At 43.9% G+C, this 26,417-nt stretch overlaps 1 protein-coding gene across 3 annotated transcripts in view; it reads right to left on the minus strand.

Annotated features, from left to right (window-relative positions):
* Nucleotides 1–20,903: 20,903 nt before the first annotated feature.
* ELAVL4 (ELAV like RNA binding protein 4) overlaps nucleotides 20,904–26,417 on the minus strand; it is a 94,111-nt gene continuing 88,597 nt past the window's right edge. Inside the window, exons 5-7 of one of the 3 annotated variants that reach the window (XM_054720819.1) lie at nucleotides 25,364–25,589; nucleotides 23,707–23,745; nucleotides 20,904–21,231 (exon numbers count right to left, since the gene is read on the minus strand). In XM_054720819.1, the coding sequence (XP_054576794.1) occupies nucleotides 20,904–21,231; nucleotides 23,707–23,745; nucleotides 25,364–25,589 (593 nt within the window). Of the gene's footprint in view, nucleotides 21,274–23,706; nucleotides 23,746–25,363; nucleotides 25,590–26,417 lie in introns of all 3 variants that reach the window. The other 2 variants (XM_054720818.1, XM_054720820.1) reach the window with 2 other exon arrangements.

A 26,417-nucleotide genomic window follows, 5' to 3' on the forward strand; every position in this document is an offset into this window, starting at 1 on the left:
GCCCATCTCCAGCTAATGAGTGCTTCCTTCTCTTGCTCCCACAACATTCTGGGCTTCTCCATTCTATGACCCATCAATCCTTAATGTCTACAGTTGTCCGGGCCCCTGGTTTTGCCCCTTTCCTACCCCTAGATCAGCAGCTTCTTTAGCACAGGGTCTGCTCTGTGTTCTCCTGGTGCTCCCCGGGCCCAGCTCAGAGTCTGCTCAAAGTGAGCATTTGATAGATAATTGAGTGAGTGGATGATGGCATGATGGCCTAAGAGGGAATGTCACCTGACCTTAAATAGAAGTTGTGAAAGTTGAAGCCTGGGGATAATTGTTGTTTGGATAACTTTGTTCATACTATTTCTTCATATCAATAATATAACCTTTCTTTTCTCAAGAGGTGAATCAGAGTCGAATAAGCTTGTGTGAAAATCCAGCACATCTCAGCAAGGGTCGATGGCATTAGCATGCATTGGGAGATTTCCAATGTCTGGCATCAGCCCGGACGATTGATGAATTTACTTCCTGTCTCCTTTACAGCAGAGGGAGCCTGGTGTGCTGGAAGAGGGCTGAGAGTCTGCTGCCTCCAGAAGTAGTGAGAGCTGCTCAAAGTTAGTGACCACAGTAATAATTCAGGATTTTGTGTCTGTCTTTGGTCTTACTTTCTAATCACTTGACCATCTACCATCTCATTTGATGCCCCCAGGAGCCAAATTTAACTAACACGAGATGAGCTTCCACTAAATGCCAAACACTCTATTGGGTACTATTGGCAGGAAAAGTATGACTATTCCCATTTTATAGATGAAGAGACCGAGATCCAGAAAGAGTAAGAGTCATGCCCAAGGTCACATAGCTGGGTAATGAATCCAAGTCTATCTTGCTTTTACCTAGGTTAAAGGTCTCCCTCTCCCAAAGCATCCATAGGTATTCAGCCCTGTAATAGGTGAATAAGAGAAAGGACTGGATCAGCTATGCAAATTGGGACAGAGAGGGGAGTTTGTATTCTGGATGACACTGAAGGTCTCCGTTGCCAAGCCCTACTTATGTTTTCTGCCTCCTTCCTGCTTATCCCACATCTCAGCCATTCATATACAAGCATTCTCTAACCAGACCCTGCCCTGCCACTTTGTCCACTCAATGTCTTTGCTTAAAACACTCTTCCTGTCTGTTGACAGGCCCTTTTATAATCTCCACCTTTAGGATCCAGCTCATATCCCACTTCCTCCAAGAAATCTGCCAGCTATGTATGGTTGGTTATCTATGAGCCCTGTGGGTTATCTATAATTCATTCTTAGATTATACCTGACACATAGTAGGTACTCAGTAAATTAATTTGTAATGGTAGCATCTTCATCATTACTAACATTGTAATATTTGTCTCAAATGGTGCTTCCCAACCAGCTTTGAGTAACCTTCTCCCTTGAGAATCTGCTTCTGGGAGTCCCATATCCTCCTACCACAAATACACAAAGACAGGAGTCACATCTTATGCAGGGATTGGATTCTAAAGACTATTTGTGAGGCAAAAATCAAAGTAATCAAATTACCACGGAAAATCCCTTGGATAGCTCCTAAAGTCCAGAGTACATAGTCTATCTAGTAGTTAGTTGGATTACATTTGGGAGCCATGTTGTATGAAAAAGCTTTCTTTACGTAACAGAATTACCATCCACATATCAAGATGCTTACCTATAAAAGAGGAATGAGGAGAGTCAGCTTTGTGTGTGTGTGTGTGTGTGTGTGTGTGTGTGTGTGTGTGTGTGTGTGTGTAGGTTGGGAGATAACAAATCTATGCATGTACCTACAAATTTTAGCATCATCTTCAAAGGGTTTCTGGACCTCAAAGCTCAAACATGATGTCCAAGTTAAGAACTTTTGGAATATAGTTTGAAAATGTACAAACTCCTTATCATACAGCAGCTTATTTTAACCCTTAAAACCATCTTTTGAAATGGATATTATTAATGTTATTCCTACTTTATAGATGAAGTCATTGAGACTCAGAGAGGCAAAATGACTTTTGGTCCAGAGACCTGGTCTTTTGCCCAAAGACTCCTCCATTCCACAGCCTGGGTGGCTACCTTGAGAGGTTGCGCTGATTCTTGATCCATTTGTTGATGGAATAGGAGTATGTGTGATCTTAGACTAAAAAGTTAGTTGCCTAACTTCTCTGAAACTCAGAAGCTCTGTTTGCAAAATAAAGATAATATCCACTGAATGGTGTCCTTGTAGGATTAAATGAGCCATTAGAAGTGAAATTGCCTGGCGGGGAGCCTAGAATATGGCAAGAGCTGCTTAAGGGTTACCTTTTCTTTTCCATCTCTGCTGGCTCTCCTGAGAAATCAGAGAAAAGCCTTCCTCTGCACAGTGTCGTCTGAACCTCCTGACCTCCAAAGGTCTTTCAAGAGTTGGAAACTTTGGCAAAAATTCTTAAGAATATGCAAATACCTTTTCTTGTCTTTGTAATGTTTGGGTCCTCAATGCCATTTATTGAGCTGAGTGGAGAGCAGAGGAGCAGGGACAGAAGTCTGTTCCATCACAAATTTTGTGTGACTTCCATGCAAGAAACACTTATGGAAACACAAATGCCTCATCTAGGATTTCAAGGCCCTTCACAAACCTCTGCTTGAACCCACCAATGGCTGCCCATTTCCCTCAGAGTAAAAGCTTAAGTCTTACAGGGGCCTATGGAGTCCATATCCATCAGTTGGGAAAACACAACCCACACCAGGTAATTTAGCGATCGTTTAATACAGGGAGTTAGTTATAAAGGCATTAGAAGAGTTGAGAGAGCAACCAAGGGGAGGAGAGGAAGCTCTGAGATCAGCAAGTGCAGGGGGATGCCACTCTCCCCAGGGATGCAGGAATAAAGGGAGGAAGCCATGTTACTAGAGCCCAAGGGCTGGAGCTGCCTCACCAGCGTCAGAACCATGGTTGGTCTGTCTGGTGGGAGATGAAGCCATGGGAACCCGTTACCCCTGAGGGATATACCAATTGAAATAGAGAGTGTGGGAGGCATACCTGACTTTTACTCCTTCCCTCTCTCTCCTGCCAGTGCCTCCCATTGGCTAAACCTAGCCAGAAGCCAAAGGGGTAGGGAGCAGTGCAGAGAAGAGTAAATATGAGAGGAAACTGATGGTGCAGAACCTTTATGATTTGGTGGTCCCCGCCCCCCCCCCCCCCATTATCTCTCTGGACTCATGTCTAAAATCTTGCACTTCACTCACGATGCTCCAGCCACATGGGCCTCCTCAGTGTTCTCTGGACACACCAGGCCTTTACAAATTCTTTCGCTCTGGATTTTGTCCACCGGGTATCCACACGGCTCCCTTCCTTGCTTCTATCATTTTCTAAGTGAGACCTTCCCTGATCATTCTATTTAAATTCCCAACCCCCTCCTCTACTGACCCTCCCTATCTCCTTCCTGCTTTATTCTTTTCTCTAACTTTTATGACCACTTAACAGTCTATGCAGTTTATGCATGTACGAATATATTTTTTTAGAGTCCACCTCCTCTCTCTAGAATGTACTAGTAAGCTCCACGAGGGCAGATATTTCTGTCTTCTTTGTTTACTGGTGTATCCCCAGTGCCTAGAATAGTGCCTGGCAAATGGTCAATAGTCAGTAAATATTTGTTCAGTAAATGAATGGATAAATCAAGATCTAAATCCCCGTCAGTTTTATTCATTTGTATATTCAATAAACTCTAGTGTGGAGGAGGCCTGGAGTGGGGAGGGTGAGGAGGCAGTCCGAATGATTAGGATGCACTGCTGATTTCTGGGCCTCTGTTTCCCCATCTATAAGGCAAACGGGAGACCTCAAAGAACCTTTCCAGTTGCACTATTCTATGAACCTAAGAGTATTTCTCTGGCAGAAATACTGGGAAGATAAAATTAATCCTCTTTTTAATCAGTAGTTCTCATCTCTGCACGTGACTTGTCAGGGGAACTTTTCTCTGATGCTCACACGATGTGGGAACTTGTCACATCTCCCATCTCTGGGAACATCCTCACCTGCAATTGAAAGGTAAATATTTCAATTGTGAGTCTCTCTGTCATGACTCAAATAATTTTAAAATTGCTTAGATGTCTTTGCCTAACAATGTTCAGATTGTTCTATTGCAGGGGAAAATGGTAGTTTTAGACACAGTAATATTGATAGCAGCTAGTAATTTCCATGTATTTCTCATGGTTGTTGGCTCTGTGAGGATTACCAAGGAGAAATTTTTACTTATTAAAAAGATGATTTATGTCAAGGGGCTAGCACAGTGCTTGGCAATAGACGGTGTTCACTAGATAATGACTTTTTCAGTAATTATTTTCATGGAGTTGGATTGGAGAACAGCCATGCTAATTTCTAGGACATTATAATGTCATCAGGGATCTCTGCTCAAAGGAATTTGATTCCAATAGACTCCCCTTTAGAAACCAGGACAGGCCCACTATAAAGAGTAGGAGAAACTTTTTAGAGAAGAAAGTCATTGAAGGATTGAGAAGGGTTTAGGACTAGGGGTCAGTGGACTAAGAGCCCAGAATTGGCACAAATTTTCATTCATTCAGCTGATAGTCTCTAGCACCTTGATGAGAATCAAAGTGTCCCTACCCTCAAACAGCTCCCTATCTAGTCAGAAGGACAATATATGCTGTAAATTATCAGTTAATGGGTCTCAGTGCAATGGTAGGGGACAGTATAGGGCATTTCCTTGAGCCCCAATTCTGTGGTTAATGGGACAGAATTCCAGGCTCCAGGTACTTTCTGTCAGTAGGTTACTTCTCATTTTGCCTTCTGAAATGCCAGGCACTTAGCCAGAATTTTGGCTGGAAACTCTCGGGCATTGCTAGGAAATGCCTTTTAACTGGCACCACAGCAAAACAAACCTTGCTGATTTTAACCATATTTAACTTCTTTAAAAATATTTTTTATTGATATCAGACAGAAAGGGAGAAGGAGAGAGAGAAGTATCAATGATGAGAGAGAATCATTAATCAGCTGCCTCCTGCACGCTTCACATGGATTGAGCCCGAAACCCAGACATATGCCCTGACCAATAATCGAACCATGACCTCCTGGTTCATAGGCTGATGCTCAACCACTGAGCCACACTGGCCAGGCATATTTAACCTCTTCAAATGCAAACCATTTCTACCTTTTCCTTGCACTTGTTCCATGTCTTTAACAATCTGGTTAAAATGCCCTTCAAGCTCTGGCAACGACACCTCTAAATATCCCTGGCCAATCTCACTTGAACCTGAAGACAATGGTACACACAGGTCAGAAATGTTTATCCCTTAGATTATAGATGTAGAGTTCAGAGAGGGAGAGATACTTACTAGAGGTCACGGAGCATAAGCCTGGCAGAACAAGGATCCAAATCCTCAGATCTTAACATCACTCCACACACTTAATTTAAAAACTCAGAGACCTTAGAATAAAGCCCACATTCCTTACCAGCATCTGTAAGAGCCTGCAGGATCTGGCCAGCTCTCCCATGTCTGCTGGCACCTCTGTCTCTTTTCTCACTGATCTGCTGCCCCTCTGGCCATTGTTTCCTAGAACCCATTAGGCTCTTTCCCACCTCTGGGTCTTTGCATTGAAGTTCTTTGCCTGCTTCTTCTCCTTCAGGTCTTATTTCCAAAGCATTTTCTCAGGGAAAAGATTGCTGCCCTGTCAAAGTAGAACTCCCCTGTTATTTTCTTCCTTAGCACTTTCCTTCCCAGCCCTTATCACGATCTGTAATTACAGTTACAAAGCGGGGATACCCTGTGCCAATGAAATTCCACTTATAACTTTTGACTCCCCCTAAACTTAACTATAGTCCCTCAGTTTTCATGGGGGAATGGTTCCAGGATCCCTGCAGGTACCAAAATCTAAAGACGCTCAAGTTCCTTATGTAAAATGGCACAGAACAATGCAGACAGCCACCCCCTCCCCGCATCCCGTCCCCGCATCCATGGTTTCCAACAGAGAATCAAAAATAGTGTTTTCATTTTCAATCTGTGGTTGGTTGAATCCATGGATATGAACCCCAGGGCTGACTGTATGTTTATTGAAAAAAAATCTGCATATTAGTGGACCCATATAGTTCAAACCCATGTTGTTTAAGGGTCAACTGTATTTTACCTATTGAATGAACAGAAATTAATTTAATTATTCATTTATTTAACAAGTACAGACAGTCTTCGGGTTACGTCGGATTCGACTTAACGTCATTTCATGGTTACGTCGCCATCTCCCATTTACAGTATCTTTTAAAAAAGAAAAGTTCCCTCATTTCGACGTATGTACATATGTGCTTTATTTTTTTATTATTTATTTACCACAAGTAAAGGTCAGGAATTGTTATCTTCCTTTTAATTTTTTTTTACTGTTTCACTTCTTAGGTGCTTATGTAGGTGGGTTCCCACTTACAGCGAAAATCACGGTACGTTGCGCCGTAAAAACGGATCTCCGAGGTAACCTGAGGACTGCCTGTATTTATTGAGTAGCTACTAAGGGCCATTTTTTTTTTCAGGAGCTGAGGTTATAATTGTGAACAAAACAGATACAAATCTGTGCGTGATGGGGAGGCTTGTAGGGGGCAGAAGAAGCACAAATGGAGTTAAGTGTCACTGCAAGGGTTCGGGCTTGGGCGACTAGAATGATGGTGCTGCTATTTGCTGACATGAGAAAGAGCAGGTTGGGTAGGTGGGAGGGTAAAAGGAATAGTTTTTTATATTAAGTTTGAGATACTCTTTAGACAGGTGGAGCTGTCAGTTCAGCAACAGTATATGTCTCAAAGTTCAGGGCAGAGATCTGGACTGGGACTATGTTTGAGAGTCATCTGAGCACTAATTATATTAAAAGCCACACTAGAGATGAGTGATACTTAGAGAAAAGGTCCAAGAACACACCCTCCCACATGTAGAGGTCACAGAGTTAAGGAAGAAACTGAGAAATGATGAGAAAGGTAGGACTAGGAAGCAGAGTCTTCGCTTGAGAATGAAATGGGGAGGAGGCACTGGAGGTCTGAAGAAAGAGAAAGCAAGAAAAAAGAAAATGTCATCTAGGAAGAGTGAATGAACCAGAGAAATACAGTGTGACTTTCCGGCAGTTTAGGGCCCATGTGAGGCTGGTGGTCACTAATTTAAAGGGAGCCCAGTTAGTGTTAATAGGTATTTTTCTCTTGCCATGTTCAGCTGTGAAGGTTCATGCGCAGAGTTGATGGAGAGCTTTGGTTGAGTCAAAAGAGTCCAACAAGACAAGGGAAGAAAAGGAAGATGAGTATGGATGCAATGGCAGGGTTAGATGAGTGAGCATGGAATTCAAGCTGGATAGAAAGGAAAGTAGAGATATGGAAGGATTGGGGGAGGAAGGGACAGTAAAAAGTAGCTGAAGGTCCCAGGGCGTTGAGGGTTATTTTGAGTTTGGTACTAAAGGATAGGGAGTGGGCTTTGACAAAGAGATGCTTGAAATTGAAATTAAGGTATTAAAGTCTCAGGTATGAGCAGGGAGGTGGTAATGAGGTGGAAGGAGAAGCAGAGGTTGGGGAATTGAGAAGCCAGGATATTGGAAGAATCATCTGTGTGCATATTGAAATTATCAAGAATTACGACAGATTAGTTTTGGAGAGTCTTAACGAGGGCTGTGGGAGTAATTAAGATAAGGTATGTATATGCCTGGCACAGGGTGGGTTCTCAATCAATGAAGTCTAGTTATTTATTTGCTCAATATTTGTTCACGGCACTGGGCTTCTCCATCAGTTGTTTCCAAAGCAGAGCTTCCCGCCCGGCCAGCGTGGCTCAGTGGTTGAGCATCATCCTATGAACCAGGAGGTCATGGTTCGATTCCCAGTCAGGGCACATGCCTGGGTTGCAGGCTTGATCCCCAGTGTGGGGCATGCAGGAGACAGCTGATCAAGAATTCTCTCTTATCATTGATGTTTCTATTAAAAACAAAACAAAATACAAAGCAGAGCTTCGCAGAAGGTTGTGGCACTGCATTGAGGGTGGGGATGAGGGTTGAGGAACACAGTTGTGAGCCTGGCCTCAAGGGAACATCCTGTGTCCCTGTTGCTGAGGCTGCCCCATAGTCTAGGGTCCAGGTCCTTCTGCTGGCTGCAGGCTGGACTCCCACCAGAGCCTCATGCCTTTGGCTCAGCAGCAGCATCAGCAGATGGTGAGAAGTGGGTGGGTTGGGGGTATCTGCAACTGATCCCACAGTTGCCAGATTAATGAGGCCTCATGCCCGCCTTCTTTTCTGCTGTGTGCCAGCTGACAGTAGCTTCCTTTGCTGGGGTGGGTTTGTTTGTGGGAAATTTTTTGGCAGTGAAAGCTCAGCACCTGATTGAAAACTTCCTCTGCCCCTCATACCTCTCCTCCACTGTCTCCTAGACTGGTTCTGTATTCTGGGGCCTCATGCTTGCCCCTGGGGTTCCTCCTGGTGTCAGACTGTTGAAGCTGAGATCAGGTAGTCCTGTTCCTGCATTTACAAATGGGGAAACTGAGGCCTAGAGAGTTTCATCATTCATTCTGTGGCAGGAGGCTCAAGACTCTACACACATTCCATGACCTCCTAGTGTCTAGTTTATATCCCTGAGTAAAGATCTTGGGTTATTCATACTTGAGGTTGAGACATATATAAGCAGGTCCAATGGGCAGTGAGGTCATGGGGAGAGGGGAGCACTGGGAGCCAGATTACAATGAAGACAATGGGGTCCTGAGAGAAGACATCACTGCAAATGAGGAGGGAGTCTGGCACACAGGACCAGGCTAGCAAACAGTCCCTAAGATAAGGAGCACTAGTTGTGAGCATGGGGTAAAGCTCTTCTTAGCCCACTCTGACCAGGTTCCCTTGGCAAATCCAAGAAAAATGATTTCACTAAGTTAGGAGGCCCAACAAATCTGTAGTGGGATGGTTCTTTCCCCAGCAAAGTGGGATAAGAAATAGGGAGGGTGCAGCCTAAAGATGAGTGAGAGAGAAAGAGCAAGCAAGAGAGATGAGCCCTGGAGATTAGCAAAGATGTTGAGATCTTCTCGTCAGTGGGGTGGCAGGAATTGAAGCTCCAAGGAGCAGCAGCGGTCGAAGATAAGTCCGTACCTCTGGATGGGTAGCCCAAGAGGAGCTTAGATGCAGGACAGCCTGGGCAGGGACACAGCAACGACAACCTGGAGGTGGGTGGGGATAGAACTCCCTGCAGTGGGAACAGCAGGTATTTGGAGGGGCATTGGACATCCAGGGTGTGTCTGTAGACCAATACGGGACTCATCAACTTGATCACATTGAGGGCTCCATTGCACTGTCATTAGGCAAGTGGGACAAAGTTATAATCAAACTTAAACCTGTGAGGAAAAGTTCTCTTTTTCACATAGTAGCATGCAGACAAAAATATTCATTTATTTCCATAGTGGAGAGAAAAAGGCTATATGGGGCCATATCTGAATGGCTTGGGGGGGTCTAATATCCCAGGGCCTGGTTGCACATCGATAAGAATGAGCACATCGATAAGAATGTGTTCACGGGTTGGGGAGCTCTATAGGAAGGAGCTATTTTTCTCAGATAATAACAAGTCCAGAGGACACAATCCAGGGCTTCTGTAGCAGTTTAGAGATGCCATTGAGAACCTAGGAGCCTTATGTGTTTCTAATCCACCATCCATGCTTTATGGTGGCAACCTTCATGGTTGCAACATGGCATCTGTAGCCCCAGACATCACATCAGCATTCCAAATGGGGAGAAAAGAAGAGGGCGAGGAGGGCAATGACAAAGGGAAAACGGTGTCAGCTGAGTTTGCTCTCTTTTAAAGAGCTTTCCTGGAAGCATCATTGCTGCCTCTCATTGGCCAGAGCTGTGTGATGTGGCCACCTCTAACTATAAGGAAAATTGAAAGATGTTTTGCAGGTAGATGTTTTATTTGTTGTCCTAATAAAATCAGAGTTTTGTTAGGGAAGAAGAAGAGGTTTAATATGGATAGGTCTGTGACAAGCCTTGTGCCACATTTAGGGAGCAGTTAGTGGTTTTGTGTAGCTTGACCACAAGTTGTGAGGCAGGAAGAGGAGAGAGATGAGGCTAGTTAAGCAGTCATGATGCAGGGCCTCAGAGGTCATGCTCAGGTGTCGGGACTATATCACCTGGGTGATGGGACTCCACTGATGGTATTTAGGCAAGGGAGTGGTTTGGTCAGATTAGTGTTTTTGGCAGATTATTCTAACTGAGGGGATGGGAGGTGGCTGTAGAAGGTGAGGAGGGGATCTCCTATGAGGTTAGTGCCAGAATCTATGTATGTAGAAGGTGTCCAGTTAATAGTCAGTGAGATTATAAGACAAACTAGGATAACAGCTATGAGGAAGGCATGAATTTGAAAAAAATTTTCAGGAGGTAAAATTGGCAGGGTTTGGTAATTGATTGACTGATTGGGGAAGGGGTTTGGAGTTCAGGAATACTCATGGGTTTTCCAAAATTAACTGGCACATAGGCCACAAGAAAATGAGTGGGTCTGAAGTATATCATTTGTTCACAAATCATGTAAGAAATTGGTGTCAGAGCTGGAATTTGAACCCAGGTCTCCAACCTCTATTCTCTGGAGCCCAGAAAAGCCATCCAATGAAGTCTTTGGAGCCTTTCCCCCTTCTCCACCCACAAGTCATGAGAACTCATGGATATTATGGTGGAGGCACCTTGCTCCTGAAGGGCCTAGTTTGATGAGGGTATACTAAGGGGGTGGGCAGAGGGGCCACCATAAAACAACACCCTTGCTGTAACTGATACTAAGGAGTTGAGGAGGACCTGGCCTGAGCATTAGCTTCTCCCCATAACTATTTGCACTAACCCCTGCTCATCCTTGGCTGACACATGAATTTCCTATTGCTGCTGTAGCAAATTACCACAAATTTAGTGGTTTAAAACAACACAGATGTATTCTCTTATTGTTCTAGAAGTCAGAATTCTAAAATCAAGGTGTTGGCTGGGCTGTATTCTTTCTGGAGGCTACCGGGGGGAATCCATTTCCTCACCTTCTTCAGCTTCTAGAAGGTGCTGGCATTCCTTGGTTCGTGGGTCCTTCCTCATATCACCCCCAACCTTTCACTTCCATCATCACATCTACTACTAATGGATCCCTTTGCCACCCTCTTATAAGGAACCTATGATCACATTGGGCCCTCCTGGATAATCCAGGATAATCTCCTCATCTCAAGATCCTTCACTGAATCACATTTGCAAAGTTCCTTTTACCATGTAAAGTAACAAGGTCCAGGAATTAGGATGTGGACATCTTTGGAGGGGCCATTATTCAGCCCACCATAGCCGAGCACTTTCACTGACATTCTTATTGTGTTCAGCCATGCTGATGAATAAGGCACGGTCCTTGCCCTTGATGAGCTCACAGTTTAGGGGTGAAGTCAGAGAAGTAACAGCAAATTACTCTGTGGGGTGAGAGATAGAAGCACAGGGTCTGTGGGGCCCAGAGGATTGGCACATAATCTGGTCTTGGAGATCAGGGAAGGAGCTCCAGAAGAGATGGTATTCACGTGAGACCATATTCACTCGGAATTTTGAAGAATCCTCCTATCTAATAAAAGAGTAATATGCAAATTGACTGTCACTCCAACACACAAGCTGGCTGCCCCCATGTGGTCAAAGATGGCTGCCCCCATGTGGACACAAGATGGCTGGCAGGGGAGGACAGTTGGGGGAGACCAAGCCTGCAGGGGAGGGTAACTGGGGGGTTACTAGGCCTGCAGGGGAGGGCAGTTAGGGGGTGACCAGGCCTGCAGGGGAGGTTAGTTAGGGGGACCAGGCCTGCAGGGGAGGGCAGGTGGGGGTGACCAGTCCTTCAGGGGAGGGCAGTTAGGGGTGACTGGGCCGGCAGGGGAGGGCAGTTGGGGGCGACCAGGCCTTCAGGGGAGGGCAGTTGGGGGCGACCAAGCCTGCAGGGGAGGGCAGTTTGGGGCAAGCTGGCCAGCAGGGGAGAGCATTTAGGGGTGACCAGGCCTGCAGGGGAGGGCAGTTGCGGGGAACCAGGCCTGCAGGGGAGGGCAGTTAGGAGCAACCAGGCTGGCAAGGGAGGGCAGTAAGAGGTGACCGGGCCAGCAGGTGAAGGCAGTTGGGGGTGACCAGGCCTGCAGAGGAGGACAGTTAGGGGTGACCAGGCCGGCAGAGGGCAGGACACTTAGGGGCAATTAGGCCAGCAGGGGAGGGCAGTTAGGGCAACCAGGCTGGCAAGGGAGGAAAGTTAGGGGTGACCGGGCCAGTAGGGGAGGGCAGTTGGGGGTGACCTGGCCTGCAGGAGAGGACAGCTAGGGGTGACCAGGCCAGCAGGGGAGGGCAGTTAGGGGTGACCAGGCCAGCAGGGGAGGGCAGTTAGGGGCAATCGGGCCAGCCGGTGAGCAGTCAGGCGTCAATCAGGCTGGCAGGGGAGTGGTTAGAGGGTGATCAGGCTGGTAGGCAGAAGCAGTTAGGGGCAATCAGGCAGGCAGGCAGGCAGGCAGGCAGGCAGGCAAGCGGTTGGGAGCCAGAAGTCCTGGATTGTGAGAGGGATGTCTGACTGCCTGTTTAGGCCCAATCCTGCACTGCCCGTTTAGGCCCAATCTCACCAGGATTGGGCCTAAACAGGCAGTTGAACATCCCTTGAGGGGTCCCAGATTGGAGAGGGTGCAGGCTGCACTGAGGGACACCCCCCCCCCATGCACAAATTTTGTGCACCGGGCCTCTAGTCCTATATAATAAAAGGGTAATATGCAAATTGTCCCCTCTACAGGGAGTTCGATAGGCGTTCGACCAGGGGCGGGCTGGCCCGCCAGATGCCCACGGCCTCTCCCCCTGGCTGGTCCCGCCCCCGATCAGCCCTCCTACCCTGATTGGGGGTGGGCTGGCTGGACCCCACCCGTACATGAATTCATGCACTGGGCCTCTAGTATGTAAGAATTAGCTATATGAACAATAATGATGATAGTAATACTAGCAATCATTTACATAGTTCTTACTATCTACTGGGTTGTGTTGTAAGTACTTAACCTATTAATGCATTTGATCCTCTCAATACCATATAAAGCGGGAACCTCCTTAGCACCTGCCTCCATCTCTTCACCAGCCCCAAGAAGGCCTGCCTCAACTCTGCCTTGCCTAGCCACTCGCCAGTGCACTGCACAGGCTGTTCAAGCTGCCTTTCCTGCCCTGAGCCCCTCTTGAGGGCAGCTCCCCATGCCATTCTTTGCCAGCAGGCCACGTTTGCAGTATATGCCTCCAGCCTTGGCCTCATCTATTTGAACCAGGTTGGTCTGTGTGATGGAGAGTTAGTGATGCCAACAGCCTGTAAAAGCTGACTAGCCAGGGCCAACATGGTCTTTCTCTCTGGAATCTGAACTGTTTGTTCAGGGAGAATTGGGCTCCCTGGTAAAGGGAGCATTATTAAAGAGTCACAGGGAGGAGGTGGGATGGCTTGAGTCCCTGTAGTGGCCAAGAACAGAGGAGTGACCTATGGGGTCTCTGATTTACTTTGGGGCATCAGATCCCCTGCTGCTGTGAGGCTGGAGTTGTTGTGTTTCAGAAGCAGCTCAGGTCCCATGAGGCTGAGTGAGATTTCCAAGAGCTTATTCCCACATGTATCCCCTGACTATTCCTCCCTCCCTTACTTCAGAGATGTTCTTTGCATCCAGAGGAACCCACTCCCTTGTGCTGAGAGCCCCACCCAAGCTCTTTACCTCTGGGAACTCTTTCGGGCTACTGTTTAATTCCTACTACTCTTCATCCAGTGCTAGGAACTTGACAGATTTTTATCTCTGATCCGTCCTTCTCTGGTGAGGCATCTCAGAGACATGAAAAGATTTGCCCAAAGCTCATTCTTTTCCCACCAGGCCATTCCCTTTCCTTTCGGGGCCCAGATACTCCTCCAACTCCCCACAGAGTTTCAACATTTTCCGTAATTCTCCTCTAGCACAGAAATTACCTGGTGTGGCTAAATAATTGTTGCATAAGTTTTGTCTTTGTAACAAAACTCTAAATTTCTATTCCTGTTTTTTGTTTTGTTTTGTTTTGTTTCTTATCACAACCCACTGCACAGTGCATGCAGAAAATAGGTGGAAGTAAAAAAAGGCTGTGTTTATTCATCGTTGGGTTCCTTGCTCAGTGTCTGGCATATGGCAGATGTTCAGAGAGGGGATTCTTGGGTAGACAAGGCTTAGGCTGGTTCCCCCAACCCCAACCTGCCTACCTCACAGGTAGGTGGGTCCAACAAATGGTGGTATCGCATTAAAAGGTCAGGGTGTGGTGCAGTGGACAGATGTTGGGTTGGAGCCAGATGATATGGGAGTACATTCCAATTCTACTACATGCTGTACAACCTTGGGCAAGATACTTAACGTCTCTGAGCCTGCTTTTGTCAGATGTGAAATGGAGATTATACTATGTGTCTCCCAGGATTGTTCTGAGGACTCAAGGCCCACACAGTGAGAGGAGCGCAAACCAAGGCGCTCCTGATTCACACAGGCCTCACCTCTTAGGGAGACCCACAGGGCAGTGCCAAGGGCACCAAGTTGGCTTTGAAATCTTCTCGCCTTCCAGTCCTGTCCTTAACTCCTTCCCATCGTGCTGACGTTTGGTGGTTTCAGTAGATCTGTCAACAAATAATTTTATTTTCAAACACAGATGAGCAACAGTGTTTAAAACGATCATTTTTAGTTTTTCTTTGTCAATTTACCTATAAACAAATACCTTGGATCTGTTTTTTTTCAGTAAAGATTTGGGGAGGGGTTAGCCCCAGACACTGTGCATTAATGTAAATTTCCCTTGTTCCTTACATAAGGGGACTCACCTGCACCTTTAATTGCGGTGAGGGCTGCCTGGTAACTGTTTTGCTCTTAGGATGACAGATTGGCTCATAGCCAGGGTGGTATAACTGGGGGCTTTGGGGTCAGACAGGCCCGTGCGTGAATTCTGTTTTCACCACCTACTCACTTGCGCAAGATACCGAATCTCTCCGAGTGTCTTTTTGCTCAATGTGAAAGGACGCTACCCCTCGAGGAGCTGGCAGGACCAAATGCAGGTATAGTGCCAAGCATATCTGAGAGACTTAATAAACACCAGTGCCCTTTCTAAAAACAATTTCTTAAACCTCAAGAACTTTGCTGGAAACCATTTAAAATAATTACATGGCATCCTGGAATGGTATGTGCGTCTACTTTGCATCTGAACCACGAGTAGATTAAGCTAGACTTGCGTAGGGAAGCCTTCTGGTAACTAACCTGGGGTTGGGTGATTTTAAGCCACTTTTCATTCTGCTGCAGAAACAACAAAAAAAAAGATGAGACTGGAGAAATGCTATTCCTTTAATTGAAGGAACACTTTTATGTTCTCAGGTCTATTTTAATCTTAAGTGCCGATTATGCATCATTCTCTCCTGTTAACAGACACTTCTGTAAGTGATCTGCACAGAGAGAAATATGATTCTTACATAAATACTGCACCATGAGAAATTATCTTATTACCCAATATGCCAAAAAACTAATAAGATAAAGGAACGGTATGTGTCATTTTTGGACAATATTAAAACTTGATTTTAGCTCCTAGAAATAAAGCGTAATTTCCTTTTATGATTCTCTTTTCCAGGTAGAACAAAGGCAGTGAAGGGTGTAAGGATATTATATAGCTGTGTTCCGTAAGGGCTGTGGAACGGATCCAGGCAGAATGGCCTCACATTAAGATTTTAATGACTTTTCTGTTTAGAAAACACACTCTTGCCGTTAATACTGTCTGGCCAGGTATGATTTTCAAATTTGCAGATGAAAGCAAGAACCTCCATCTCCTATTATTGTACAAATGCTTGCCTCGGTGTGTGTGCATGTGAGTGTGTTAAGGAACACGTGTGCAGTATCTACAGAGAGGAAGGCCAAACAACAATGAGAACAGGAAGTTTCCTGAGTCCTCTATGGCAAAGACGATTAAGTGCTGAATTTTGACAAGGTTAGGGTAGCCAGACCCAAATACTGACTGAGTAGAGGCCTCACAAGACTTTGTGAGTTTCGATTGTACTTTTAGACTCACAAATGTACTTTAAACCACAAATGTCCTTTGGGGTTTAAATGTTTAATTTACATGCAAACAAATTATGATTGATGTTGATTAAAGAAATGTAAACAGGACCTCGCCCAGCCAGCATGGCTCAGTGGTTGAGCGTTGACCTATGAACAAGGAGGTCAAGGTTTCATTCCCAGTCAGGGCACATGCCTGGGTTGCAGGCTCAATCCCCAGTGTGGGGTGTGCAGGAAGCAGCTAATCAATGATTCTATCTCATCATTGGTGTTTTCCTCTCTTCTCTCCCTTGTTGTAATCAATAAAAATATATTTTAAGAAGACAAACAGGACCTGAGTTGGTGAAAATTTCTGGCTGTACACATCACCGGGTCAGTGTTTGATCCTTGGTGACCTACATGAGCAGTTCTGATGCTGACATTGATGATGTGGGATGGTTACACACACAATCACGTGCTTTTGATTATCTTCCCTTCCTATCTTTTTGACAGAAATAACACTAACTAAATGCCTTCAGCCTTCTCTGTCATGCAATTTTTCATCTCAGCACAATATAATGTACCGAGGACCTAAAAGAAATTTAATAATCCCTGCATTCTTGTGATTTGTTAGACCTTTCCAACAAACATATAATATTTGCTTGGAGATTGAAGGTAACAGGCGTACACCACAGCAAGATGAATGTTTCATTAGATGGTAGGCAGGCACGTTGTGCTGGTATTGGGAAGTGTTGCCAAGAGAGTATAAGCAGAATGTCCTTCTATGGATATTTTAAAGACCTACTTAAATACTCACAGTTTTTTTGTGTAACTTTCAGGGTAGATCTGTTGGAGGCTGGGGAATGAACTGTATGGAACTGGTAAGATTCCACCAACTTTCAATATTCTGAAGTAGTGTCTCCATTCAAGTGCCCTCAATATTTTTAGATACTACACACGTGTTTGTGAAGCTCTGTTGTTCCTATGGACAATCATTAGTTTGAATGCTCAGTTTTCTTCAGAAAAGAAACATAGGGCCTTGTCTTTGAGATAAAACTAAAATAAAAACCTTTACGTTCTACTATGAAGTTCAGGCTGATGGAGTTTTAATATTTAGCTTGGCTAATTAAGTACCATTCTTTGCCCTGAAATTAATTATCCCAACCATTGAGGTAATTTAATATAATAATAATAATAAAGGGGCTAATGAGAAAGGGAAGAGAACCTGACTATTCCTTCATCTGCTTCACTGCGGGTATTTCTGCTTCAAGTGTCAGTTTATGGATGGTGATGTTTTACGGGGATTATGAATTTTCAATTAGTGAGAAAATGAAAGTGAAAGACAGACAGTAGGTCCTCAGTGAGTGATTGTATCAGGAAACCACTAAAAAGCTCATCTGTAAAGTTCAAGGCATATTTCAATATGACTTCATGATACCTTAGGCAGCTCTTCCTCCCTAGGTTGAGTTTCAATCATGTTCTTTATTCACTGTCTGAGTAAGTCCTTGGCCAGGGTTTCTATTAAAAGGTAAGAAAGTCAAAAATATGCTGTTTCTAAGCAAAATTGAATGTGAGAATAAAAAGGTGACCTTTCTTGTTTAGCTGTCACTCTGAGTACAAATGGTATGTTCCCTTAATTACGCTCAAGCTCTGCCTCTCACGCTCGAGGCGCTGTGCAGGAGAATCCGTTGGATTCAGACAGACCCCAGTGGGAAACTTGCTGGCTATTTCAAGTTACTTGATCTCACTGAGCCTCAGTATTATCATCTGTGAAATGAGGGCAGTGCTATCTCCTTCTCCCAGATTGCTGGAGGAGAAAGTGAGAGAATACAGAGGCCACCACACAGCCCATAATAATCAATGCTCTGCAAATGGTGACTCCCTTTCATCTGAACAAGTCACAAGTATGCTTATAAACGAGGAAAAGGCACGAATGTAGCATAATGCCAAACATAACGGCCAATGTGCCAGCTTCTTATTAACCAAGGCAGTGTTCCTCACACTGTAAAGTACCGGCGATTCACCTGGGATTCCGGTTAAATATAGATTCGCAGTTGGCCCGAGAGTCTGCATTTTAACAACTCCCAGACACTGCGGATACTGCCAGTTGAAGATCATACTTTTAGTGCCACGGAACTAGGGCAATGACTTTTGAATACTGAGTTGACTTTTGCAACTTAGCGAAACAGAGTTTTACTCTACCTTTTTTGTTTGTTTTATGATAAAAATACTGGGGAAAACTGAAGATGCTACAGGAAAAAAAAAGTTTGAATGAACACATTTAAAAATCTGGGAAGCTCAGATCCATTCTACACACTTTCATTTATTGTCTGGACAGATAAAGTACAAATAATTCAAACACAACAAGAATATGGAAAAAGAACCAGTTACAATACTTTCCCTCAGAAATCATCTAAACTAGCAAGATTAACATGAAGTCATTCATTATAACTAAAGTATACAACTGCCTGGTCCTAAGATTTCTTCCCCCCACCGCTAGTGTGAACACATTATAGAGGAGAGGTTTTGGCATGCCTTTCCCACTATGCTTACTTAGCAAATGCATCAAAACTTTGCCAGCAAACTGCGTTCATTCATAGCAGATGACGTAAAAAGGTTTCCCTGAATGTTGAACGAGTGTTCTCTGAACTAAAATCTGTTTTTGTTTTTTTCAAAATCAAAATGAGGAAAAAGGAAAAAAATGTAAAGGAGGAGTCTACGATGCAGCCTTGGTTTTCGGTACTCTCTACACTACCACGACTACTACAAAGTTCGCCTCTTCAGTGTGAAAACAGCAGTCTGTCTGCATGCACTTAGTGGGTTCAGCATGGGAAAAAAACGCACAAAATAAGCACAAGTTATAAATAACCATAACATTTTATTACCATTAAGACTAAACTTGTATTGAAAAGGTTTTATATAACAAGACAAGAAAAGCAATAGCAAATTTAACTATCAACTAGATTATGCATAGCGAGTAACTGTTTCTATTACCCAGGGAAGAGCATGAACCCTTGTATTTTTTTTTGTTTTGTTTTTGTTTTAAATATAGAACCGTACAAAGCACAAACGTACTAAAATGATCAGTGCACTGGACGTGGGAGAATGCTCCCTCAGTCATTTTGTTCCCTTAGCTCTGTTTTGTTTCCCCCAATCTGAATTACATTAAAATAAAGACCCAGTTGTTTTTATTTTTCTACTGTGCAGTAAGAAAAAATATTCACAACAAACATGACAATATACCAAACAATAGTTCTACACAAGTTACCTTGATACCTCTTTAACTGTCACTTAAATAGCATAAGAAAACATTTTAAGACATTACAAACAAAACTAGCCAAGTGTTACAACTTATAATAAATTAACCCAAAGAAAAATAACTTTATATATATATATTTATATTGTATATACACATACACACACAACAGAATGACACAATAATATGCTTCTTCCCATAGTTTAAGTAAACAAATAAGTAGTCTAGCCAATCTAGCTATATTTGATCTCGGCCATAGGCATCATCACATCAGCGATTAAATAAATAAGTGTTTCAAGCAACATAAACAGTGTCTCAAATGTACCAACACAGCCCAGTTCTATCAGCATGGGCTACAAAGTGAATTTGAAAATTCCTTAATGAATTGAAAGCAAATGTATCTTTTGTTTTCCTTTCCTAAACACATTACATTTAACTATGATACTAAGATATGTAAATAATTTCGTAGCACCTACTGCTCAAACTAAGAAAGTTTTAGATCAAAAGGAAAAGTAATCTCTTAAATTTTTATTCTGCTGACATCCCATACTGATGACTTAAAGAAAAACTGTCTTTCAACTCATCTCCTTGCTTTTGGGTTTTGACTGTGGGGAACTGTGGTACCCTGGGTAGAACGAACACTCCTTTCCCCTAGTAATTAATAATTTTTTAATTATTATTACATGCTATGAAAAGATATGAAGATCATCTGTTTATAGCCCATCCTTCAAAAAACAGTCTACGAATCCAGTTTAAAACACACATCTTGATCTCTAAAAAGTTACCAGTGCAGTATGAACGCGACAAAGTTGTCAATTTCCCCTAAATTAGCCAGTCAAAATATTTTTTCTCAAATCCAGATTCTCTTGTAAAAATTCTTTATATTTTATAAAAATAGATTTTTCTTGAAACCCATTTTCAGCAAAGAGACCACCTCTTTGGCAACAATGTTAATGTTATTAAATTGTTAATGTCATCAGGTATCCCCCTGGCCCCCATCCCCTAACAGAAGACTGTTTTAGTTCACATGATAGAAAAGAAAAAAGGAAAAATAAAAAAATTTGCAAAAGTTTTTTTTCATTTTTGCAATTTTTATTATTCCTCTTTAATTTGTGTGGGTATTTTTTTTTTTTTTTTTTACCAATCTGAGTGGATCAACATTTTGACAAAAAAGAAAAATCTTTTTTTTCCCTTCTTTGAATCCCATTACTTTGTAAAAATTGTTTTATTTTTATTATTTTTTTTGTTTTTTATTTTTCTTCTTCAAATGAGCGAATGGTCATCTTAAAAAGACCCACCTTCAAGGAAGGTAGTAAAGTTAGCTGGCTGGGTAAAAATCCCTGCACATCGCTATCTATGTATATTATATTCAACAACGACAGCTATGAAAGAACATTCAATGCATCAAAGGTATCTTTTTTTTGTATTTTTTTTTGTATTTTTTTTTCTAAGCGTTATAAAATCCTTTCCTGGTACACCTCAGGATAATCCAATGTTTTAATACTTAGGCAACACTGGCTTATAAAGTCCATGGTTGAATATAAGCCTTGAAAGGTTTGTTTCTCTCTCGTGTGTGTGTGTGTGTGTGTGTGTGTGTGTGTGTATCTGTGTATGCACACATGTGTTTTGTTCGTATATACTTATATATATATATATTTTAATAATTAAGGATAGGAAATTCAGGACTTGTGGGCTTTGTTGGTTTTAAAGGAAACTTGCAAGACTCGGTCTCCCAGGCGGTACCCGTTGAGGCTGGCGATGGCCATGGCGGCCTCGTCATAGTTGGTCATGGTGACAAAGCCGAATCCCTTGCACTTGTTGGTGTTGAAGTCGCGGATGACCTTGACGTTGTTCACTGCGCCAAAGGGGCCAAAGAGCTGCCAGAGGACACTCTCATCGGAATCAGGGGAGAGGTTGTAGACAAAGATGCACCAGCCTGTTCCTGTGTGACCAGGGATGTTCATTCCCACAAGACTTGTCATCCCATCAATGGTGATTGGGGAGAACCTGGGGGGACAAGCAGAAGGGGGGACTGGTCCAGACATCAGTCTGACCAAGGATAACACAGAGATGCACAGACACAGACACGGGGCAAAGGGCTGAGTGAGTGTTTGCAGGAGAGTCTTCAGGGTTTAAAAACCAAAATTCAAAACTCATGTCTGTGGCATTTCCTCTGATGGGAATGGCTAGATTGGCTGAGGCACGTATATGCCAAGAGAAAGGCCTAGGTCAGTCCCTAAAAACCACAAGGAACTCTCATAGCAAGGCTCTATCATAGTTCTAGCACAGAATATGTTCATAGGGTATCCCACTCTGACCCTTATCCTCCCCCACGGTAGACAGTGAGTTCTTGGGGAAGGGGCTTGATTTCATTCATTCTGCTGCTCCACTTGTTTATTCTTCAGTGAAGCAGATATAGGAATCTCACAGACATAGTGACATGTAGAAACTCAATAAATGTTTATTGATTGAATAAGTGAATAACATTGGTGGAAGTCAATGCTTGGGAAATTTTATTTAATTTTTAAGGTAGATTAGAGGATGGCTCTAGAAGTGCTCAAGTCTACCATCTTTGCAGTCCCTTGTTTTATACCAAACTTTTATAGGGGTTTTGACCCTATACCATATACTGATTAGTATCTTGCTTTTCATTTGGTTGTTTGTTTTTTCTGGAAGGCAGGAATAGGAGGAGAGAACTTTTTGAAAAATAAGTAAATGTTCTTAGAGATTTGAAAGTCCTACGAAAGAAAAAAGTTCTATATCTAGAATTTAGACAATCAAATGGCTGCTGAAGGGTATGCTAAACATAATAGCTCAATAGACATTATTTGCTTTTAATCACTAAGTCAATCTTCCCTCTTGCTTAAAAACAAATAACAAGACAAAACCAAAAGTATCATCGTATAGATTCTTAGAAGGGCAAATCCATGTCTAAGTGTGATTTGCATTATTTCTGAAGACTGTCTTCACCTTTTCTCCTCCAATCGAATGAACTGACCTCGCTCAAGTTCATAGGTAGAGAACAGTTAAGTGTTTATGTTAAGGCCAAAGTCAGGGTCAGCAAAGAGGTTTCAACTCTAGTTGGTTATGGCTGCCTGGAGCACTTTGGTAGAAAGAATTCTGGGTCCAAATTCGGGTTAACAGGACAAGAGAATAAATGCTCTTATCAACCAATGATGTTTACTGTGGGTGGGGACCTGGAGGAGGTGGCAGCCACGCATGCTGCCGCTGTGTCTTTCCTGGCCCCATCCATGTATAGCCATCTCTCTCTCATCATGTTGTCTGCTAGAGGGGAGCAAAGGTCAGGGACAAAGAGCTGGGAAAAATGTAAAACGCGTGGGAACAGGCAAGCAGTGTGCTAGGCACCTGGGGATCCTCTCCCTGGTTCCAGGACTGAGATTGGAGAGACCAGAGCTCTGATAGCGGAGTCTGCTATCAAGTTAACAGCTTGCACTGTGTGCTTGTCCCCATGGTCAGGATGCTTACGATGCATGGCCCAGGGAAAGAACTGCCTCGCGCAGGGGGTGTGGTGCGGACTATTAAAGACACATCTCCTTCCCTTGACTGTAGGAAGGGGAATTACAGTGTGCAGCTCTACTGAGCAGGATGATGAAGATGCTATGTCCCTCGCAGCTCAGTGGGGCTTATCAAAAGCACATTTGGGAATCTCATGGACACAGTGACATAATGCACTTGACTTCCTGAGATTCAGCTTTCAGACTGGGTCTGGAGCACCTGTGTGACGGCATTCAGAGATCCCCAAATGCTTCCACTCTATTTCAGCCCCCGACCTCACACACAGGCTTTAAGTGAACAAAACAGCAAATTTAAAACACACATACATATATAATCACGGGAGGATTGATAATAACTGTTAAAACCTGTAACAAAAAACACACAAAACCCTGGTTGAAGTGCACACAGATACAACGAGGGAAGAAGGCGTGGGGGCGGGAGGCGGAAGGTCATCCATGCATTTATGCATGCTTTGGCCAGGGGCTGGAAGTCCAAAAATCTAATTTTTCCACTGACAATCATACAATTGTCAACCATGATTAACAAAATGTTCTAATTCTGATTTGCTGGAATTTGCCCTCTTAACGGAATCTTGGCATTGCTAATGCAAAACAGTTTGCTCTGCAAGTTTGCAAAATCAGCTGGCAGAGTTGGAGCCTTTCCCCGGAGGGAAGCCGCCCGGAGGACCCGACTATCAAGGGCTCGGTAGCTGTGGCACCTGAACCATAGGAAGAGCCCGCCTGCAAATAAAGAAAAAGTGAAACACAGAAACACACGTTGTGTGCCCTAAAAGAAACAAACCAACTGAAGTCCGAAACGAAAATTAAGAATTGGACATGCTGGTGGAAGAAAAAAGGAAGAATTAAAAAAAAAAAAAAAAGTAAAGTTAGTGAATTAAAAAAAAAAAAATTCTAGCCCCAGTCTGTGCCAACACGGACATCTGGCAATCTGTGGAGTTTTAATTACCTCTTTACGCCATAGGCCATATTAAGCAAATTGTCCAGCCTGCAAAGAGAAGGAGGGTCTCTGGGTTAATGCCTCACAGATGGCAAGATCGCTCAATGGAACTATTAATAAGAATGCTCCATTTTCTAAGAAGAAAAGCTCAACCACTTGCCCCAGTGCTCAGGAGCCTATCCACCAGTGGTTCCCCGCTTTCCTGCCTCCATTTCAAGTAATTCATGTTCAGGTCAATGCTGGAGTTTAAAGCAAGTGTCTAATGAATCTCCCTTTCTTTCAAGGCCTGAATTAATCCCATCCCCCCCCCCCCCCCACCCTTCAGAACATTTGTGTGTACTTTATTTTACATTGTGTGTGAAATTGTTAAAAAGAGGCGGCTTCTTAAGTTGTTCACATTTTATTATAATGAAACTTGTGAATAAAGGTCTCATATTAACAATTCATGTACACACACAATGCATATCAGCACGGATCTTTTCTCCTTGTCTAGCAACATTAACTAAATCTTCTTATTACACACATTTGGGGGTGGGGGGAGTTAAGATTTTTAAAAAATCAGCTTACTATTTGCAACCGGAAACCACCTCCCGGTACACTGCTATTCTGTTATAATCTATTATCTCTCTCATGCTCAACACCTTTTGGGGACAAGCTATTCACACCATGGGGCAGTAGTAACCATAGTTTCCGCCATTAGAAGCCTGCTGGAAAGGCTTTTTACATAAACACTGCATGTGCTCTCGCACAAAATAAAAATTAGATGACTTGGACTCTTCGTGAAATCATTAACCATTTCCCATTCAAGGGCACGGGAGGACACTGCAGGGGCTGATTTTTTCTTCTCATTGTGGCCAGATGGAAGGGCGGGCTCTCCCCATGTGATGTTTGAAAAGGAGAAGAACCTTTCATTAAAGGGAAGTTGGGACATGGGTGGAATAAAATAATTATTTAGAATTATTATGGGTAGGTCAAGAATATTCTTATCACTTGCACAGTGGAGGCCGTTCAAGCTCAAACTGACTTCCTGGAGAGAAACCTGCCTTTCCGAAATGTCCCAGGAGAAAGGGAATGCCCCATTGCACCAGGAGCTCCCCAGGGGGTGGGGTTCCTAAAGGAAACACTGGTAAGACTTGGACACATCTTCCTCGTTTTCCCAGAGACTGCTGACATAATAGTCAGAGCAAAGTTAACACAAACGGGAGCACCCCTGCGCACCTCACCCAGCAGTTACCGGCAGAAGAAAGAGGAGGACAGGCCAACCCACTCTCTCTGGCAAGGATCTGCCCCCTGACCTGCTCTTTTCATTGACTTTATTAAAGCCACTGCCTTACCCTTAAGTCTACGCTGCCAAATCCAGTCACATCTGTGATGAACTCTTATTGAACCTGAACCTTATTTGGTTAAATACAGAAATTTTTTTTAAGCCAAGGAATCTGCAGTTTAACCACAGTCATGGTGGTAAGTTGAAAGGGGGATTGGAAGATCCAATCATCTCATTTGATGGGCGTGAAAACTGAGGCTGGGGGGAGGGGACTTTTGCATAGTGATTCCAGGGGGCAGAGGTTCTTACCCTTGCCCCATCCTTCAGGGCCACGGGCTTCCCTCAACCTTACCCAGCTCTGTACCCAGGTAGTAAGGTGAATGGACACGTGGGCACCCCTACCTGAACCTCTGGGCCTGGTGGTGAAGCGGCCCGGGGTAGCGCCGGTTGGGGGACTGGTAGAGCTGGGAGAGCAGGGCCTGGCTGGACTTCTGGCTGGGGTTGTTGGCAAACTTCACAGTAATCGGTTCTGTAGCACCGCTGGGCTTCTGGCCATTCAGCCCTTTGATGGCTTCTTCTGCCTCGATCCTTTTATCAAAGCGGATGAATCCCACCCCTCTGGACACTCCTGGGGAAAGAGAAAGAACCTTAATAAAAAGTGAACAAACAAAACTGGTAAAAAACCCTCCAGGAAGAAATGGGCTGGGCCCCAAGGACATTCTGTGGGAAATCAGCCCACTGGTGGGGCTGGGGCTGAGCCTGGCTCCCTGAATATCACACCTACCAAAACGCATCTACCTGCATTTCTGCCATCATGGCTTCGAACAGGTAACTTCCACCCACAGCACACAGGCATCTCTCACATCTGCCACTTCCAGCCCTCCTACACCTCCCTGCTCAGTCCTCATCTCCCCTTAGTTGCTGTGACTGATCACCCACTGTCTAATTTCTCACCCTCCAGTGGATCCTCCACCCCTAGCAACTAAGTAATCTATTTGAAGAGCAAACTCTGGCCACATTACACCCTTTAATATCATCTTCTATACCTTTTTTTGTAACTTTTCAAGTTTTTACCTTGTGCATGGTCTCTGTTCCTCATTGCCTCCCATTCCAAACACAGAATAACAAACAAATAGCCCCCCACCCCACCCCAAACCTTTCCATGGCTCCATGTTGCAAACAGATAAAGTTCAGTCTTCTTGGGGTGGCATGTAATATCCCTGATGATCCTGCCCCAAAACCCCTGTTGAACCTAGCCGTGCTGAGCTGCCAGATGTTCCTAGGACAGGTTGAGTTCTTCCTCGACTTCATGCCTTGAACTGCGCCCTATTTGCCTATGCTATAGGATGCATCCTATCTGCCTGCCAGATAACTGCGAGTCATCCTCGAAATCCCTGTTCAAACTTTGCATCCTCAATGGAGCTTTCCCAACAATTTCCAGCAGGCATAGCGCGCC

This window comes from Eptesicus fuscus, chromosome 9 (assembly GCF_027574615.1).
Source record: "Eptesicus fuscus isolate TK198812 chromosome 9, DD_ASM_mEF_20220401, whole genome shotgun sequence".
Lineage (NCBI taxonomy): Eukaryota > Metazoa > Chordata > Mammalia > Chiroptera > Vespertilionidae > Eptesicus > Eptesicus fuscus.